The sequence below is a fragment of the Xiphias gladius genome, chromosome 1 (genome assembly GCF_016859285.1).
Source record: "Xiphias gladius isolate SHS-SW01 ecotype Sanya breed wild chromosome 1, ASM1685928v1, whole genome shotgun sequence".
Taxonomy (NCBI): domain Eukaryota; kingdom Metazoa; phylum Chordata; class Actinopteri; order Istiophoriformes; family Xiphiidae; genus Xiphias; species Xiphias gladius.
Window position 1 is genome coordinate 3,943,511 of NC_053400.1, and position 15,366 is coordinate 3,958,876.

The 15,366-nt window shown below is 38.7% G+C and overlaps 1 protein-coding gene across 1 annotated transcript; it reads right to left on the minus strand.

Annotated features, from left to right (window-relative positions):
* Nucleotides 1–1,313: 1,313 nt before the first annotated feature.
* Nucleotides 1,314–9,600, minus strand: snrpa1 (small nuclear ribonucleoprotein polypeptide A'). The gene is made up of 9 exons (XM_040137041.1): nt 9,379–9,600; nt 8,191–8,338; nt 6,267–6,345; nt 5,646–5,692; nt 5,442–5,544; nt 4,981–5,060; nt 3,368–3,443; nt 2,442–2,535; nt 1,314–1,597 (listed from the first exon to the last, which is right to left on the minus strand). The coding sequence occupies exons 1-9, from the start codon at nt 9,458–9,460 to the stop codon at nt 1,443–1,445; spliced, it is 864 nt and encodes a 287-aa protein (XP_039992975.1). The 5' UTR covers nt 9,461–9,600; the 3' UTR covers nt 1,314–1,442.
* Nucleotides 9,601–15,366: the final 5,766 nt, after the last annotated feature.

Below are 15,366 nucleotides of genomic sequence, written 5' to 3' on the forward strand. Positions count from 1 at the left end.
CCTTTAAATACATAGTGCCCAAAGTTTAGGGGTTCACAGCTCATTGGAGAAATATTTATGTAGTCAAACAAAATCACCTCATTAATATTTTGTGGAAAACTCTTTGCAGTAAATGATCCACAGACATCAGCAGACACTATCTTCCCTGGTGATGCTCTCCCAGAGCTTCACTGCAGCCTCCTTCAGCTCTTGCTTGTTGTGGGGTCTCTCTGCTTTCAGTCCTCACCGAGTGGAATGCTGCTCAGTCGGACTGAGATCAGGTGATTGACTCGTCCAGTTGAGGATATTCCACCTGTTTACCCTTTAAAGCTCTGTGGTCGTTTCTGGTATGTTTAGGGTTGTTGTCCTGCTTAATGATGAAACATCATCCAATGACTTTTGATGCATTTGACTGAATCCGAGCACAGAATGCTCCTGTGAACCTCTGCATCCATCCAGTTGCTTCTGAGAGCAGTGAAATCATCAATAAATGTCTGCGTACATCCTAGAGAGCATTCTTGGCGTACAGTCATAAAGGGTTTTTTTCTTCACCATGCAAATTATTTTCTAGTCATTTAAAAGACTTGTGCTCCTAGGTCTACCAGGTCATTTGCCATTTTCTAGCTTTCATGTTCGTGACTTTCTTAGAATTCACCCAAATGTTTATTTTGGCAAACCAATTACTTGTGATATTTGATTTTTGCTTCTTGTTGAGCCTCATTATCTTCTTCACTTGTATGGTCGCCTGTTCACTCCTCATAGTAGCAGACAACTCCACCTCAATCTAAATGGCAACTCTGAGTCACATGACCTCTTTTTAACCCTATAAATTTGGGTGTTACGTTTTAAAAGGGCAAATATCTCACAATTCTTTCTAAATCGACATAGACCTCCTTAAACGTGAGAGTTTACACTTTAATCCAATATCCTTTATTTTAACTCAAATTGAATGTGCTAAAGCTCAGAGCCTGAAAAACAAAAAATGTGTAACTGTCCAGACACTTAGTCTGGACTGTCTAACAGAAAGTCTGCCTTACGAATGGGGGCATGAAAGGTGTGCAGCAGGGTCAAATGGAATGATGCTATTGGTCCCATTTCGGGGACTGTAGGATCCACTGCTCCAAGGAGTATGACCCGTTCTAGTGACTAAATAGTAAGGATATCCTGCTCTTATTGTTCTGATTTTGACCTCTTTTTCAATCCATCTCTTGTGAATGCACCGTCTTTTGGAAGTGAAGCAGCCTTCTAAAATATTGGACATTTAGAGACTATATAGGACTGCATTCAGCTGGAAATGTCACCTGACTGCTTAAAGAAAAAGGTCCCACTCAAAGCAATATTAAAAATCTGTTTAATGTACGCCATTTTACAAAAAAACAAACAAAAAAAAAAAACAACAGCCCTGTATGTTCAACACAAGAAATCTACAACATAGAAAAAAAAAAGAAATTCTTTCAGGGTACTCAGGAGCCATTAACATGTTGCTCTTCTTCCATATCTTCATCCTCCTCCTCTTGATCTCCCTCATTCATCTCCTCTCCAGCACCTCCATCCATATGTGCCTCCATCTGTGCAGTTTCATCTTCTTCCTCTTCTTCCTCCACCATCCCAGCTGGACCTAATTTTACAAATGAATATATTCATCCATCCATCTATCAAAATACAATGATGTTATAGAAGAAAAGCAAATCAAATTCAGATGAAGTTAGGGGTGAAGCTGGGGTTGTTTCTTTATTCATTTCTCAGAAATTTATGATCTCCCTACCCTGTCTGTGGCTCTCAGCCCAAAGTCCACCGGTTCCTACTGAAGACGGAAATCTTTAAAAACGGCTCACAATTTTTTTTTGTTTTTTTGTTTTGTCTTTTAGGGCCCGATAATTTACCATAACAGCTGGATACTCATTTTTAGCAAACATTACTCAACAGGAGGTAACTGTTTGGTACTATTTCCAGTGGTGGATTAATCCACATTTGGTTCTCTAGTGAGTATTCGCAGCAGCAGGACAGTGTATGTGGGACTGAGCCAAAATAAACCTCAGTGTGTCTTTCATGGTAATGAAGGAACATGTCAGTCAGTGCAACTCTGTGGTTCACTGATGTGTTTTTAATAGTTTGTAGACAACAATGGAGTTCTGTGGCAAAGAAGAACAAAATATATCAGGCTTTTGATACACACACACACAACACTTGTTAGTAGGATCAATTCATTGCTGATTTAGTCTTTTTATTATAAAAAGGTGGTTAAAATCTACTACTGCCAACTACAATTCAGAAACTACTACTGTGATTTTTTGGCAATATTACTTCCTCAGCACATATTTTGATCACAATGTCTGAATAAGCCAATGTAAGGAATCCTGGCCAAATGCGTTGATACAGACAAAGTGATACATCAGCCTAAAGAATTCACGAGGTTCCACAGCATTAGTTGAGTTCTGAAATAGTATTTGCTAAGCACTGACCTTGTCTGAGATCTCTGCCTGGAATCTGACCGGCCTGCAGCATCCCTTTCAACCTCTCCACCTCTGCCAATGATGAAGCATTGGCAATTGCATTCTGAAACAAACACGCGCACGTAAAACACGGTTAGTATGTTCTGACATTCTATTCATCACTTTATATTCTGCAAATTCACAACTAAAGATCTGAATCTCCATCCAGATTACGTCGTACATCAGCGATTCTTCATCTCCACTGTGGTTGTATGACAATTATTTAGTAAATTTGATTATCTGTATCATATGTCAACTGGAACATGCTTCAAAGCTACATAGTGACCAACATACTGTATATTTAGAGTGAAACATGACAACGTTGAAACTCTGAATAAATCTTCATTCTTCATCCTGGATACTGTGGTTTGGCCAAAGTGTCTTTCACTCAAATTTCCCTACTGGCTTTTTCAAGAGCTTTTAACATCATCTCACTGTTATTCATTAGTGGGTGGAGCCGGCCAGTAGCCATGGAGTTGGTTGAATTGTTATCACGCGATTGTTACCCATGTCTTCTATCAAGGATGTTCTTTGGCTATCTGAACATCAGACCAGAGCCAATCACAGCAAGGTCGTCCGCCAATCTTTGAAGTGAAACAAGTTACCCCCTCCCACCATAAACAAACCACCTCTTTAATTATTAGGTCACATGATGACCAATGAGTAAACTCCACCCTCAGAGGAAGACTGTGAAATGTGGTTGAAAACTTCAGAAAAAGCTAATGAGTAAACCTTTCATTAAGATGTATACACGTATATGTTCTTTTTTTGTTAGGTGACATACATGCACCCATGTCCCGTTCAGGACGACAGAGGGATGTAAAGGAAAACTCAGCACTCAAAATCTAAACACCCCAAACATTCGGTGCCAAGATGTTTCATGTCAACAAGCAAACCTTGACAGCTTCCACATCTGCTTGAGACGGCCCCGTCCTCTTCTTCTCAAGCTGTGCTGCCACTCCAGGAGTGAATCTGAAAGGAACACACCTCAATTAGATAACATGGACAAACACGGCTTCTCTGACCTCTCAACCAGTGTAGTCAATCTCATGTGTAGTGTCTTTTCTTAAGTCAAATAAACTGATACATCGTCCACAGACAGCAGTCCTAATGCAACACTGTGGTGAATGTTACTGGCTTCAGGTTTAAATGGATAAGGCCAATTCATACATTTATTATTACCTCCACTAAGAGAGGTTAGTTTTAGCTCACATTTTGCTGGGACAAGGAACAAGTGATTATCCTCTGGTGCAGATCACAGATTTTTAAATTATTTCCTTGTACCACGAAATACTCTGAAACGATTTGAAAGTACAATTTAGACTGTAGTATATTCACAGTTACATGTTTTTTTGTTCTTCATGCTCTTTGCTTCAACACATTCAATTTGAAATAAAATAATGGATACTACATTCAAGTTTCGGTCTCAGCTTTGACTAGGTTCACATCAAGAGAGGAAGAACGGTGTGGGAGATATAGCCCTTTAGACACACAGTGCCCATAGTTTAGGGGTTCAAAAGTAGTTGGACAGATACACGAAGTTGAACAAAATCTTTTTTCAGTCAATGACTAGCTGAAGTCTTCGACCCATAGACATCACTGGATGCTTTGTATCTTTCCCGGTCTGGTCTTCACCAAGTAGAATACAAGCTCAGTCGGACTGAGATCAGGTGATTGACTCGTCCAGTTGAGGATATTCCACCTCTTTACCCTTTAAAGCTCTGTGATCGTTTTGGTCGTACGTTTAGGATTGTTGTCCTGCTTAATGATGAAACGTCGTCCAATGACTTTTGATGCATTTGACTGAATCTGAGGACAGAATGCTCCTGTAAACCTCTGCATTCATCCTGTTGCTTCTGTCAGCAGTGAAATCATTGATAAATGCCAATGTGTTAGTTCCATTGACAGCCATACATGCCCAAGCCATAACAGAACCACCACCATGTTTGACAGGTGAGATTGGCCGTTGCTAATGAGATGTTCCTTTTTTTTTTTTGAGGTTGACCCCCCCCAATCAGGCCATAGAAATTTGTTCCAGAACTCTACCGGTTTGCAACACGATCTGTTTTTGAGTTTTACCAGAGGTCTGCATCTTGTGGTTAGTTATGGTCATGAAGTCTTCTCTTGATCGTTGACAAACATCTACACCTACATCATCCTGGAGAGCATTCGTGAGTCCTTATCATGCAGTCCTGTTATTTTAAATTGAATGTACTATAGCAAAAGTCTGAAGAACAACAAAAAAAAAAAAGAAAAAGAAAAAAAAATCGTAACTGTCCAAATACTTATGGTCTGGACAGTGTGTTTCAAAATTTGGGGAACTGTATCATGAACCGATGCAGCCAAAAGAAAAACATATGGCAGATCTCGCTTGTCAATGGATGTTGGTCTATCACTATGTTTATTCTGGTGTGCATAACATAAATAGTTTTGCATTATTTCAACTGCTCCGTCAGCCAGGATCCAGCGATTCTGAGGAGCTGCTGTCTGACATGGACTTTTATCTTACGTTTTTGTTCGCCTGGCAATATCCTTTGCAAGTTGAGCACCTCGTTTGCCTTTGAACATTTTCTCTGCCTCCTGGCGTTCCTATGATGATATCACACAGTTAAAGTGAAAACCCTCATTAATTACAGACTGAGCTTTCATCCAAGGGGGGCAAGGCCTGGCAGGAAAATGCACAATTCACCACAATTACTTTGGACGTGCAACAGGATGATAACTCTCGAGTTTAACATATTGTCAGTTACCAGTGCAATGTTTAAAAGTTAATCAGCCAGTGTAAAGTCAATACTTCTGTTATAGCTTCCATCTCCTAAACACATAATCCATGACTAACACCCCATGCCAGGCCTTGATATAGTGCACAGGGTCAATGAGGAGTGATCAACAGCTCTGTATCCCATATTATTTCACATTTAATTGAGACTTTCACAAATTGGCACAATATACCTGCTCTCTTGCACTTACCTTGAGCTTTACCTTCTGGAAGTCAAGCACACGGATCTGTGGGATTTTGTTGATGACATAGAGCCTGTAATGCTTCTTGTTTGTCACTGGATTCCTTAACAGGCTGCAATTTCAGTAATTATTATAAAACGTGTACAATCATAATTAAGTGGTGCACAAGACAGTTCAAAAACGAGTTTCTCTTTGAGTACTGTTGATTCATACCTGAGAAGGGTCAATGTTTTCACGGAGGCCAGTGGGTCCAAGTCACCCTACACATGAAAAGAACAACCATTCAGAAAAATGTACAATGGCAAGAGAGATGTAAGGTGCCTGTGTCTGATGTTACATTTCCACCGATGAAGTCATATCAAACTAATTTAGAGGGGATTCATTAATAAAGGGCATTGGTCCAGATGAATTATATTAACAAGGGCAACTACATACACTGAAATACCAGAGAAATAGAACGTGAAATTTAACCCGATATAACATCATGAAAATAAATTCTACCCTTATGTAGCTGATCTTACTCAGCTTTTTTGACGCTGCCAGAAACAAGCGTATAGTCAACATTACGCTGTACTTGTGCTGCTATGTAAAGTTGTTTATAATATTTTCCTCAGTGAGGCAATTACGCCAAAAAGATGGCAGATGTGAATACACAAAAATTAGAATAACCTTCACAGAGGTAACAATTACAGAAGGGCATCAGATTGTGGAGGAATTTGTATTTTTCTGGTATTTCAGAGTAAATAAATACATTTTGTATGCACCATTTTGATCACAAATATAAAAACCTATAACAATGGGATGGTCCAGTTGCACTAAAACAAATATACTCACCAGCTCCTGAATGTTGTTGCTTGTGAGAACCAGCTCTGTCAGACTTGGCAGAGATTGCTCCAGATTCTCCCCTATGCGACTGGAAAAAAAAAAAAAACACATTTCATTTGGTTTCAAGCACACAGCCATGTACATGTACCACAGTATACTGTGGCCAATTTAAAAAAAGGCAGCACTTCATTAAGACAGTCTGACACAGTATACAGCACTTTTTACCATCTCATAAAGCGCACACACACATAGATACTTGTATAGTGAATGTTTGCAGTGCCTATGTTTCTTGATGAGACTCAAATAAAACAGGCCTGCAGTGAGAGCAGACCAGCCCCAACAGCTGACCAACGTGCACTCACACAGATGGATGTGCTGTAGAAAGGCTGTTGATGCCAAACCGCAGCTTGTCTTAAGGTATGCACTTTGTGCAAATTAAGTAAGTTAGTTAACATCAATATAATGTCAGTTTATATTACACTCATTTTGTTCATTTTCTACTGTTATATCCTGAATCTACTCTTCTCCCATGGCCCTACTTAGTGTTTCAGACCAAAAACAGCACTGTTAAATAGTACGGCTGAGACGATAATTTACAATCTGGAAAGCCAATCTGAAGTCTTCTCAGACACGAAAACACTGCACAGTGATTTAGAAATGTTATGACAAAAGCCTTACAAGTTATAACATGGCTATCAAAGGCAATTAGAAGCCATCAGACACTAGCTAAACACTGCATCTGTGAGCAATGATTAGGCACGCAAGGCACTATAACACCAGATTATGGCAAACTGTTATAAGTGACTTATTTGTTTCATCTGTCATTGACATGCATTTGTCAAACACGTACAGTGATCCCCCTATACACAGCTATATGTAGGGCATGGCCACCACACTATCATTTATAAAGGGACTTTTATTATGAAATCTTAAACCATTTCTTAAAACTGTTCCAAGTACAGCAAAACAGGGAAACAAAGCTGATGTTATTGATGGAGAGGAAGTTTGTCAAGACAGAGAGGCAATGTTTTCGAAGTGTTTGATAGTATATCATCATCTATGAAACCACACTGAACCCACTCAGAGGGGAATTCATTAATAAAGGCCATTCATCCAGATGAAATTTTATGTAGTGCAAAATTATATCAAGGGGTTTGGAATAGTCAACACATTTCCAAGCCTATTACACATCAAATCGGGTAATATTAAGACAGACTCCTTTCTGGAGAGAAAGCTTTGCTTACAACAGTCCGCTTAGAAATACACATACACCGGGCTTCCAACAAGGACTGTACGTGTCACACGGTTAGCTAGAAAAGTTATCTAAAAATATTCATGTACAGTGTCTATCTTTAAGAGACTTTAACAAACCAAACAGATATTTACCTCCGCCAAGGTCAACTTTCCCCCCATGTCTGTCGTTTTGTTTATTTGTGAGCAGGATTACGCACAAAGTACTGAAGTGATTTGCACCAAACTTGGTGGAGGGATGAGGCAAGGGCCAGACAGGAACCCATTAAATTGTGGGGCGGATCCAGATCATTGTCTAGGAATATGAATTTTTTTTTTCTGAAGTCTGGTGTATGTTGTTTGACATGGGCCTTGGCAGAGGTGTGTGCTCTACTGAGTGCATTTTCTACTTGGAGCTGTAATTAATACTGAAAGGTAGGGAGGGGAAATTTTCATGTATGCTCCAAATGGGAGGACATTTATTGAAAAGCAACTGCAATATTAAATCCATCATACCTGATCTTAAAAAAATAAACCACTTAAATATGAATTGTAACCCCAAGTTTATTTTGGATCGGTAGAAGGTACTGGAATACTCCTTGGTCTGAGTATGTAACCTCAACATGATTTTCTCTTTTCTCTGGAAGAGCATATTGAATTTTTTCCATTCAAGACAGTGGAGAGTGCTGTAGCTATAACTTACCAAATCCTGTTGTTATTCATTAGCAATGTTTTCAGTCTTTTGAGCAGAGGGAATCCATCCAGTTTCCTGACTTCATTATCAGAAAAGTCAATAGTGTCAAACTGGTCCAGAGTAGCCCCAAGATTTTCAAGCACTGGGATTTTATAACCTGTGACATGAAAAAACAGTTTTGTCTCCAGAAATCAGTGTGAAGTAGGATAAAGTAAATGACAGATATACTTCCGATTTTTTTTACACAGTAGACTACCATGAGTGGTGGGTTTTTAAAAAGATATATGTTTGAAAATGTTGTTTTAAACATGCTTAAAATGGCACAACAGCGTTTATGATTGACGACACAAAAGGGATACAACACACTTCGGGTTTAAGGGGGGGAGAACAGCATTGGACATTATCTTTCTTCTACTACAAAAAGTAAGCACTTGCTTATTCATAGAGTTTGTTCGCTTTTCCCGTTGTAGGCTACATATTCAAAACTGGGTCCGAATTGAAGTGAGTAATTATATTAGGCTTTCACGCTTCTTGCGAACAAACTTAACGCGATCAACCGCGATGACGCCGGGCTCCATGCGCCCCCCAGCGGTCGGACGGAGATCTGTTAAAACGCATCGTCTGTTCAAAGTCCAACTTCAAACTGATTTCACCGCGGTGAAAGATTCAAGCGTTCACGTATACCCAGCACACGACGCATTCCACAAGGTCTCCGCCAGTTTGGCTGGTACAAGCCGTGCTGATAAGCTATGCTAACACTGGCTAGCCCTACAAAAGACCGGCTTCTCTGGTACCTTGACGACGTTTCAGTGACAATTTCATACTCCCACAGTGTTTCCGCAATGTTCGTTCAGTCTTGTTGATCCGCGGCAGCACTCCCCTCCCCTATGGATACAGTCGTCTTCGTATCGTTTTTACTTTGGCTCGCAAAGCTGATGCTACACACAACGGTAAAGTAGTTGGGTGGCTTTCAGACCCTTATTACCCACTGCTATGTTGTAGCTAACGGCTACGCAGTAAAACAATTTTAACGTAATTCAGGCCTATATTAAAGTCACTTTGCTGTTCTAAATCAGAAAGTAAAAAACTCTAATTTGTCGAGCTTTTGAATGGAGCGCAACGCGAGGCCTGCATAATAGCCTATGCAAGCTAACTTAACATATCCAGCTACGCAGTCGTGAAGAAAGTTTACCTAACCTCGTAAATCCAACTCTCTGTCTCTCACAGGGTTGGTATATTGAGCAGCTTGCTCAATTAGCTCCGCAGATAATTTCACCATGTCGAAGCCAAGAACAGACGTAGACAACTTTATCTCCTTGCAGCGAAACGTCCGGGGACATGCAAAACTGCAAACACGCTGTTGCCCGGAACAAAGATTTCTTCTTCTTCTTCTTCTTTATTGAGGTTTTTGGCGGTTGGCAAACAGCGAATTGGTGCATTATCGCCACCAACTGGTATGGAGTGTGGGTCAGACTATCTAGCACCTGCAATATTCTAAAATAAATTCATTTATCTTCTCAGTCAAATTAGTTAAATAATACATTTTTTTTTTTTTTAGAATATCTATTAGATCAAAGCGTACTTTTATCTCTCCGGGGTTTTGAATCAGATAAGGTGTGGCATAACTGGCTCTTCTGTGTCTTCTTGCCAGCAGTAGTCACATCTGCCTGTATTATGTTACCCTGTTTTGAATAGTGCACTGTTCAGTCCAGTGTGTCAATATCAAAGTCTTAATATTATTGTCTCATCTCTCCTACTCCTTTGTGCAAACCTCATTTCTCCCACTTTCCCTTGAAGGCTGTAAAAACCCTCATCCTCTACTCTCTTCCTCCCACTGCGTTTGCAAACTTTCCCTCAGTCTCTGTTTCATAATGCTATCGATCTCTGTCCTGCTGAGGCTAATTGCCATATCAGTGTTAGTATTCTCGAGGCCTCCATTGCAGCCTTTTCTGCCATTTCATTTCCTTTGCTAGCAACATGTGCTGGTACCCATAAGAATATTATGCAATATTATGAATATTATTATTATTCATCTGAATTCTGTTCAATGTTTGTTGTACTTCTATCAAAATGCCAGCTCTGCTGTCTGAGGGACTGTACTGTAAACTGGCTGGTTATGAGCCTGAGTCTGAACAAACAATTGCTCTCAATGGTCTTGTATCCTCCATCCACTGCACTGCCAGCAATATTGCAGGCTTCTCTCCTGTGTATACTGAGAGTCATTCACTGATCCTTTTCCCTACTTTGATATGAGACTCTGAAACAGTAAATGCTACTCCAATTTTATTAACGAAACTCTTTGATGCATCTGTGTAGGTCTGGACGCAACTGTGGCAACTATCAATGCATGCCTGTAATGCATGTGAATTAAAAATAAAATCCCTGTCCTCGTTCTTGTTTTCTAACAGTGTAAAATGTACTGGCAGAAGAATCCAAGGTGGTATTGCAGGCAATGGTACAGTCGGATTAAAGTTTAATTGAGCTACTTTAAATTCTGTCGCTTTCGGTGTCACTCTCCATCCAAAAGTGTTTGTGTTCCTCCTCTCCCTCGCCCAACAAGGTTTTAAAGTGTCCTGTATGGAGGGATTTTGACTCTGGCCCTGTAAATTAATCCAGCAATTCAGTGATAGCTATATCCTTCTCATTTCATTAGTGGCATTTCTCCACCTGCAATGTTGCTGTTGGGGTTGTTTTAAATGAACCTGTGCATAATATCAAAGCCTGATACTGAATATTAACTAACACTTTGAGAGATGTGCTTGCTGCTGATCCATACACCACACAACTATAATCTAATACTGAGCTAATTAATCCACCGTATTTGACCTTCAAAGCAGTTCTGTCTGCCTGCCCCCAAATTCACTTCCAACCGAACACCTCATTACATTTAGTACTCTTACTCCTGCCACGACTTTCTGAATAGGTAAAGCCCATGTAATTCTTCAACAAACCATAACGCTAGAAACTTAGTGTTTCACTCTATCCAGTTCTTGATTATATAATTTTGTTTTACCTCACAAGCAATTCTTTTCTTTTCAAAGAAAATTGTCTTTGTCTTATCAAATGAAAATTTAAAACCCCATTTATATGATCCCTCTTGTACTAGCATAATTAGCCCCCTGCATTTTATTTACATTTAATTCCAAATTCCTGCCTCTGTGCTTTTCTAATTTCATGTTCTAAACATAAAGCTGTATCCATAGCATTTCTTCCTTTCCTAAAGCCACTCTTTTATTTGGATATATATCCTTTATTTTCTATATAATGTGTTAACGTTTCATTTATCACTTTGTCCATTATTTTGCATACACTGGAGGTTGAAGAAATTGGTCTATAATTCCCTGGGTCTGTACAATGTTTCCCCGGTTTGTGTATTGGAGCTACAACAGCCTCTTTCCAGCTGTGTGGCAATTTCCCATCCTTCCAAACTCTATAATATATTTCCAGTAAAATATCCTTGGATGGTTCACAGAGATGGTTTATCATAATATAACTGATCTGATCTTTGCCTGGTGCTGACATCTGGTTTTCTTAAGAGAGCGATTCAGTTCTGTCCATGTAAACGGTTTGTTTAGTAGGTCACTGGTGTCTTCCTCGTGCTGTAATAGCGCTGCATTCTCTGCTATCATAGTTTCCCTTCCTGTTTCCCCTCTTCACTAATATTTTCCAAACTAGGAATTTTAACGAAAGTTTTTGACAGCATCTCTTCTTTCTCCTCGTCTCTCACTGCTGTTGTTAAAACTGGACACTCATACTCTCTTTTAATCCCATTCATTCTTTATATCATTTTCCAAATTTGATCAATTTCTGCCTCTCTTCCCACTAAACTACAAAATTTCCTCCAAAAGTCATTCTTTGCATTTTTTTTATGATTCTCCTTACATTTGCCTTTCAAACACTTTAACTGTTTTAATTTGAGTTCTTAATTGCTTTATCACATTACTTTGTTCTGCACGGTGCAACCTTCTTTTTGTGCGTACCTCCCCTCCTCTGAACTGACTGCTTTGCACCCTCTAGATTAGCTTTACAAACAGAAAATTTAATTATTATGTAAAATATAAACATTTTCATTCATATCATTTTTTGCCTTTCTTGATCACTAACATACAGTACCTAAAAGTCTCCCAATCATCACTACTGAAAGACCGGAACAAAGGCTTTGAGCGCTTCTTCTTCTTCTTTGATCTTGATGGCGGGCTACAAACCAAAGTGAAAGATGTATCTCCTGTATCTCCTGTACCAGAGTATATTACATCATGACTGTACAAGGAGTTCATATTCCTTGAATCTGAACAAATCACGATTTGAAGTGGTTTATCCTCCTCTACCTAAACTTCTATCTAGACTGATGTGAAAATATCTGTGAAAATATTTAGGTAATTGTAGTAGCGGTCCTTCAAATATTCTTGAACTAAATACCCGGTATTGAAATTCTTCTCTGTCAACTCTGCCATCTTTTCCAATATCATAGGATTTACTTTTGGTTCTGGAAATATCCACGGGGAGATGCTGCTACTAATAACTGTTGGACTGTGATGTATGGTATCTAGTTTGTATTGTTTCACTTTCTTGTTTATGTCGCATCCCAAACCTTTACCAGAGAATCCAGTGTACTCCCAGCAATTCTGCAGAACGGTTGAAGCTAAGTTTCCGGTCCTCCTACCGGAATTCTTATCCAATATGTTAAATATAGCTTCATTCTCCTCAGACGTAATTGCAATTCATTGGCCTCAAATAGTAAAGTGTTAATGGGCGTGGTTTTGACTGCTCCAAAACCAAATCTTAATGCTCTGTATCGTATTCTGTCCAGTTTTTCCAGTTTTTGCTGCTGCTTCATAAACCTTGCAAACATAATAAATAGTGGATCTCATCCAAGCAATCTATATGTGTAACAGTGCCTCTTTGTCAGGTCCCCATTCATAACCAATAACCCGCTCACTTTTTTACATTTGGTCTCAATAACATTTTTCCATGTATATTTTTCACCCAGCCATGAACTGCGATATTTAAATACTCTAATTCTTTCCATGGGCTTGCTATATAGTGTTAACCTCTGTCCATTACCTGTTTTCTTTTTAGTGACATAGCACATAGCATGACTTTGCTACTGAGATTTTGAATACCGTTATCATAGGACCATCTCTCTACACTAAATATTGCTTTCTGTATACTTTTAATCACATGTGAGAAGTTTCTTCCCCTTTCCCAGATTGCATCATCGTCTGTATACATTGAGGATTGTCTACCTTTTTCTGTATTTGCAAAAATATTGTTAATCATAATATTAAATGGTGGTGGACTGATGCCTTGTGGTATTCCGTTGATAATGTCAAGACATTCTGAGATTTCTGACAGTAGGGTAAACTCCATATCCTGGGCTGTGCTGATTTTTATCTTTTTCTTATGCATCTTTATATTCTCTATAAGGACTTCACCTTTCCTTTGTTTATGCAAATCAGTAGGGTGATTGCCAGTGTGAATACTAGCAAGCAATCTTCCTAGAAGGTTGGCTTTTTAAGCATCTGTTATTGCTAAACTATCTCTATCTGCATGTGGAGATATTGTATTGATTATTCTTCTTCCACTCATTTTTTTGATTATATTACATACATGTCCCACATCACTCTCTCTTCCAAAAGAAGAACAAAACTGTCTCCAGACATTCCTTTTAGCTGTTTTAAACATTTTACATGCTATGGCTCTCTTCCTTTTATAGTCTACACAATTTGTCCGTGTTCATGTTACATCTGAAATTTCTGAAAGCATAGTGTCTGTCTTTGATAGCTTAACTACACTCTTCATTCCACCACGACACCATTGTCTTATTCCCTGTTTTCACTGTTATACTTTCTGAAGCTTCGATTATCATATAACTTAACTCGTGCATTCATCCACATAACCAATCATTTTAATGTTATTAGCGAATTCCCTAGAACATTCTTTGAATTTGTCCCATTGAGCCTTTTGAAAACAACATCAATAGACAGGAGTACTTTATTGGATAAATTTGTCAGTTTTTATAGAGCATATAATGGGAAAGTGATCACTGTGTTATCATTGCAGATTTTCCATTCCCTATGGCTAGAAGAGACCAGGCTTAAATCAATACATGGCAACTTGTTCTTATTCATATCTAGTCTCGTTCCTCTTCCATTTAAAAAAAAAACAGGATTTCTTGTGTCATTCATTTGTTCAATCACTGCACCACTGTTATCAGTATGAATGCTTCCCCGTAAGCTCTTACGTGCATTGAAATCGCCACACCAAACTTCTCTTTGACTCTCCTCTTCAACTATTTACTTAAATACTGAAGCTGTTAATTATGACTTGGGTTGTAAAAAATAACTATTTAGATTGAGCCTTGTGTCCTATACACCTCAAAAACCGTGCATTTGTACCTATATGGAGGATTTATTCTTGTGTGTGCTAAGCCACCTTTTAGGAATGTGACACGGCCACCACTTGATTGTTTACTCTGTCATATCTGATTGAGTTGTATCCTGCCAGAACAAAATCTAGATGGAGTCTCAGCCAATTGCCTTGAATACATATTATATCTTTTTTTATTTATTTATGTCCTCTATAACCTTCTTAAATTCCTGTCAATTTGCTGTTAAATTTCTGGCATTCTACTGAAATACTGTATGTTCAGTTCCATTAGTATTTTAATCACTAGACAAATTGTATGTCAGTCAATCACTAATTTCTCTCTTTAACGGTAGTGTGTTTTTTCCATAAGCGTTTATCCAAAAAGTAATCATTTCAAAATATAGGCCTTAATGTAAATGTATCGGAATTGTTGAAGAAAATGTATAAATATAATTTGGGGAAAATATGAAAAGATCACTTACTAAACCTCTGCAAGGGATGAGAGAAAGAAAAATGTGAGAGAAAAAAAATAACACAAGCCACTAAAACTGACCTGAGATAAGAGAGTAAAATGAAATCTTTCCTAATTAAATCAGGTGATTGGTGGGAAAGGAAAAACAAAGCTTTTTCTAAAAAAACAGTCAATAAAGGATGCCTCACGGGATGGTGAGAAACAAAAAAAAATACATGAAACTAAGCACAAAAAGCAATGAAAACACCCAACACACACCCACAGTCATACCTCCACAGCCAATCACACAGTGCTTTTTTTGTGAATTTTAATGTACGTGAGTCTTTATTTGTTCTCCTCTCTGT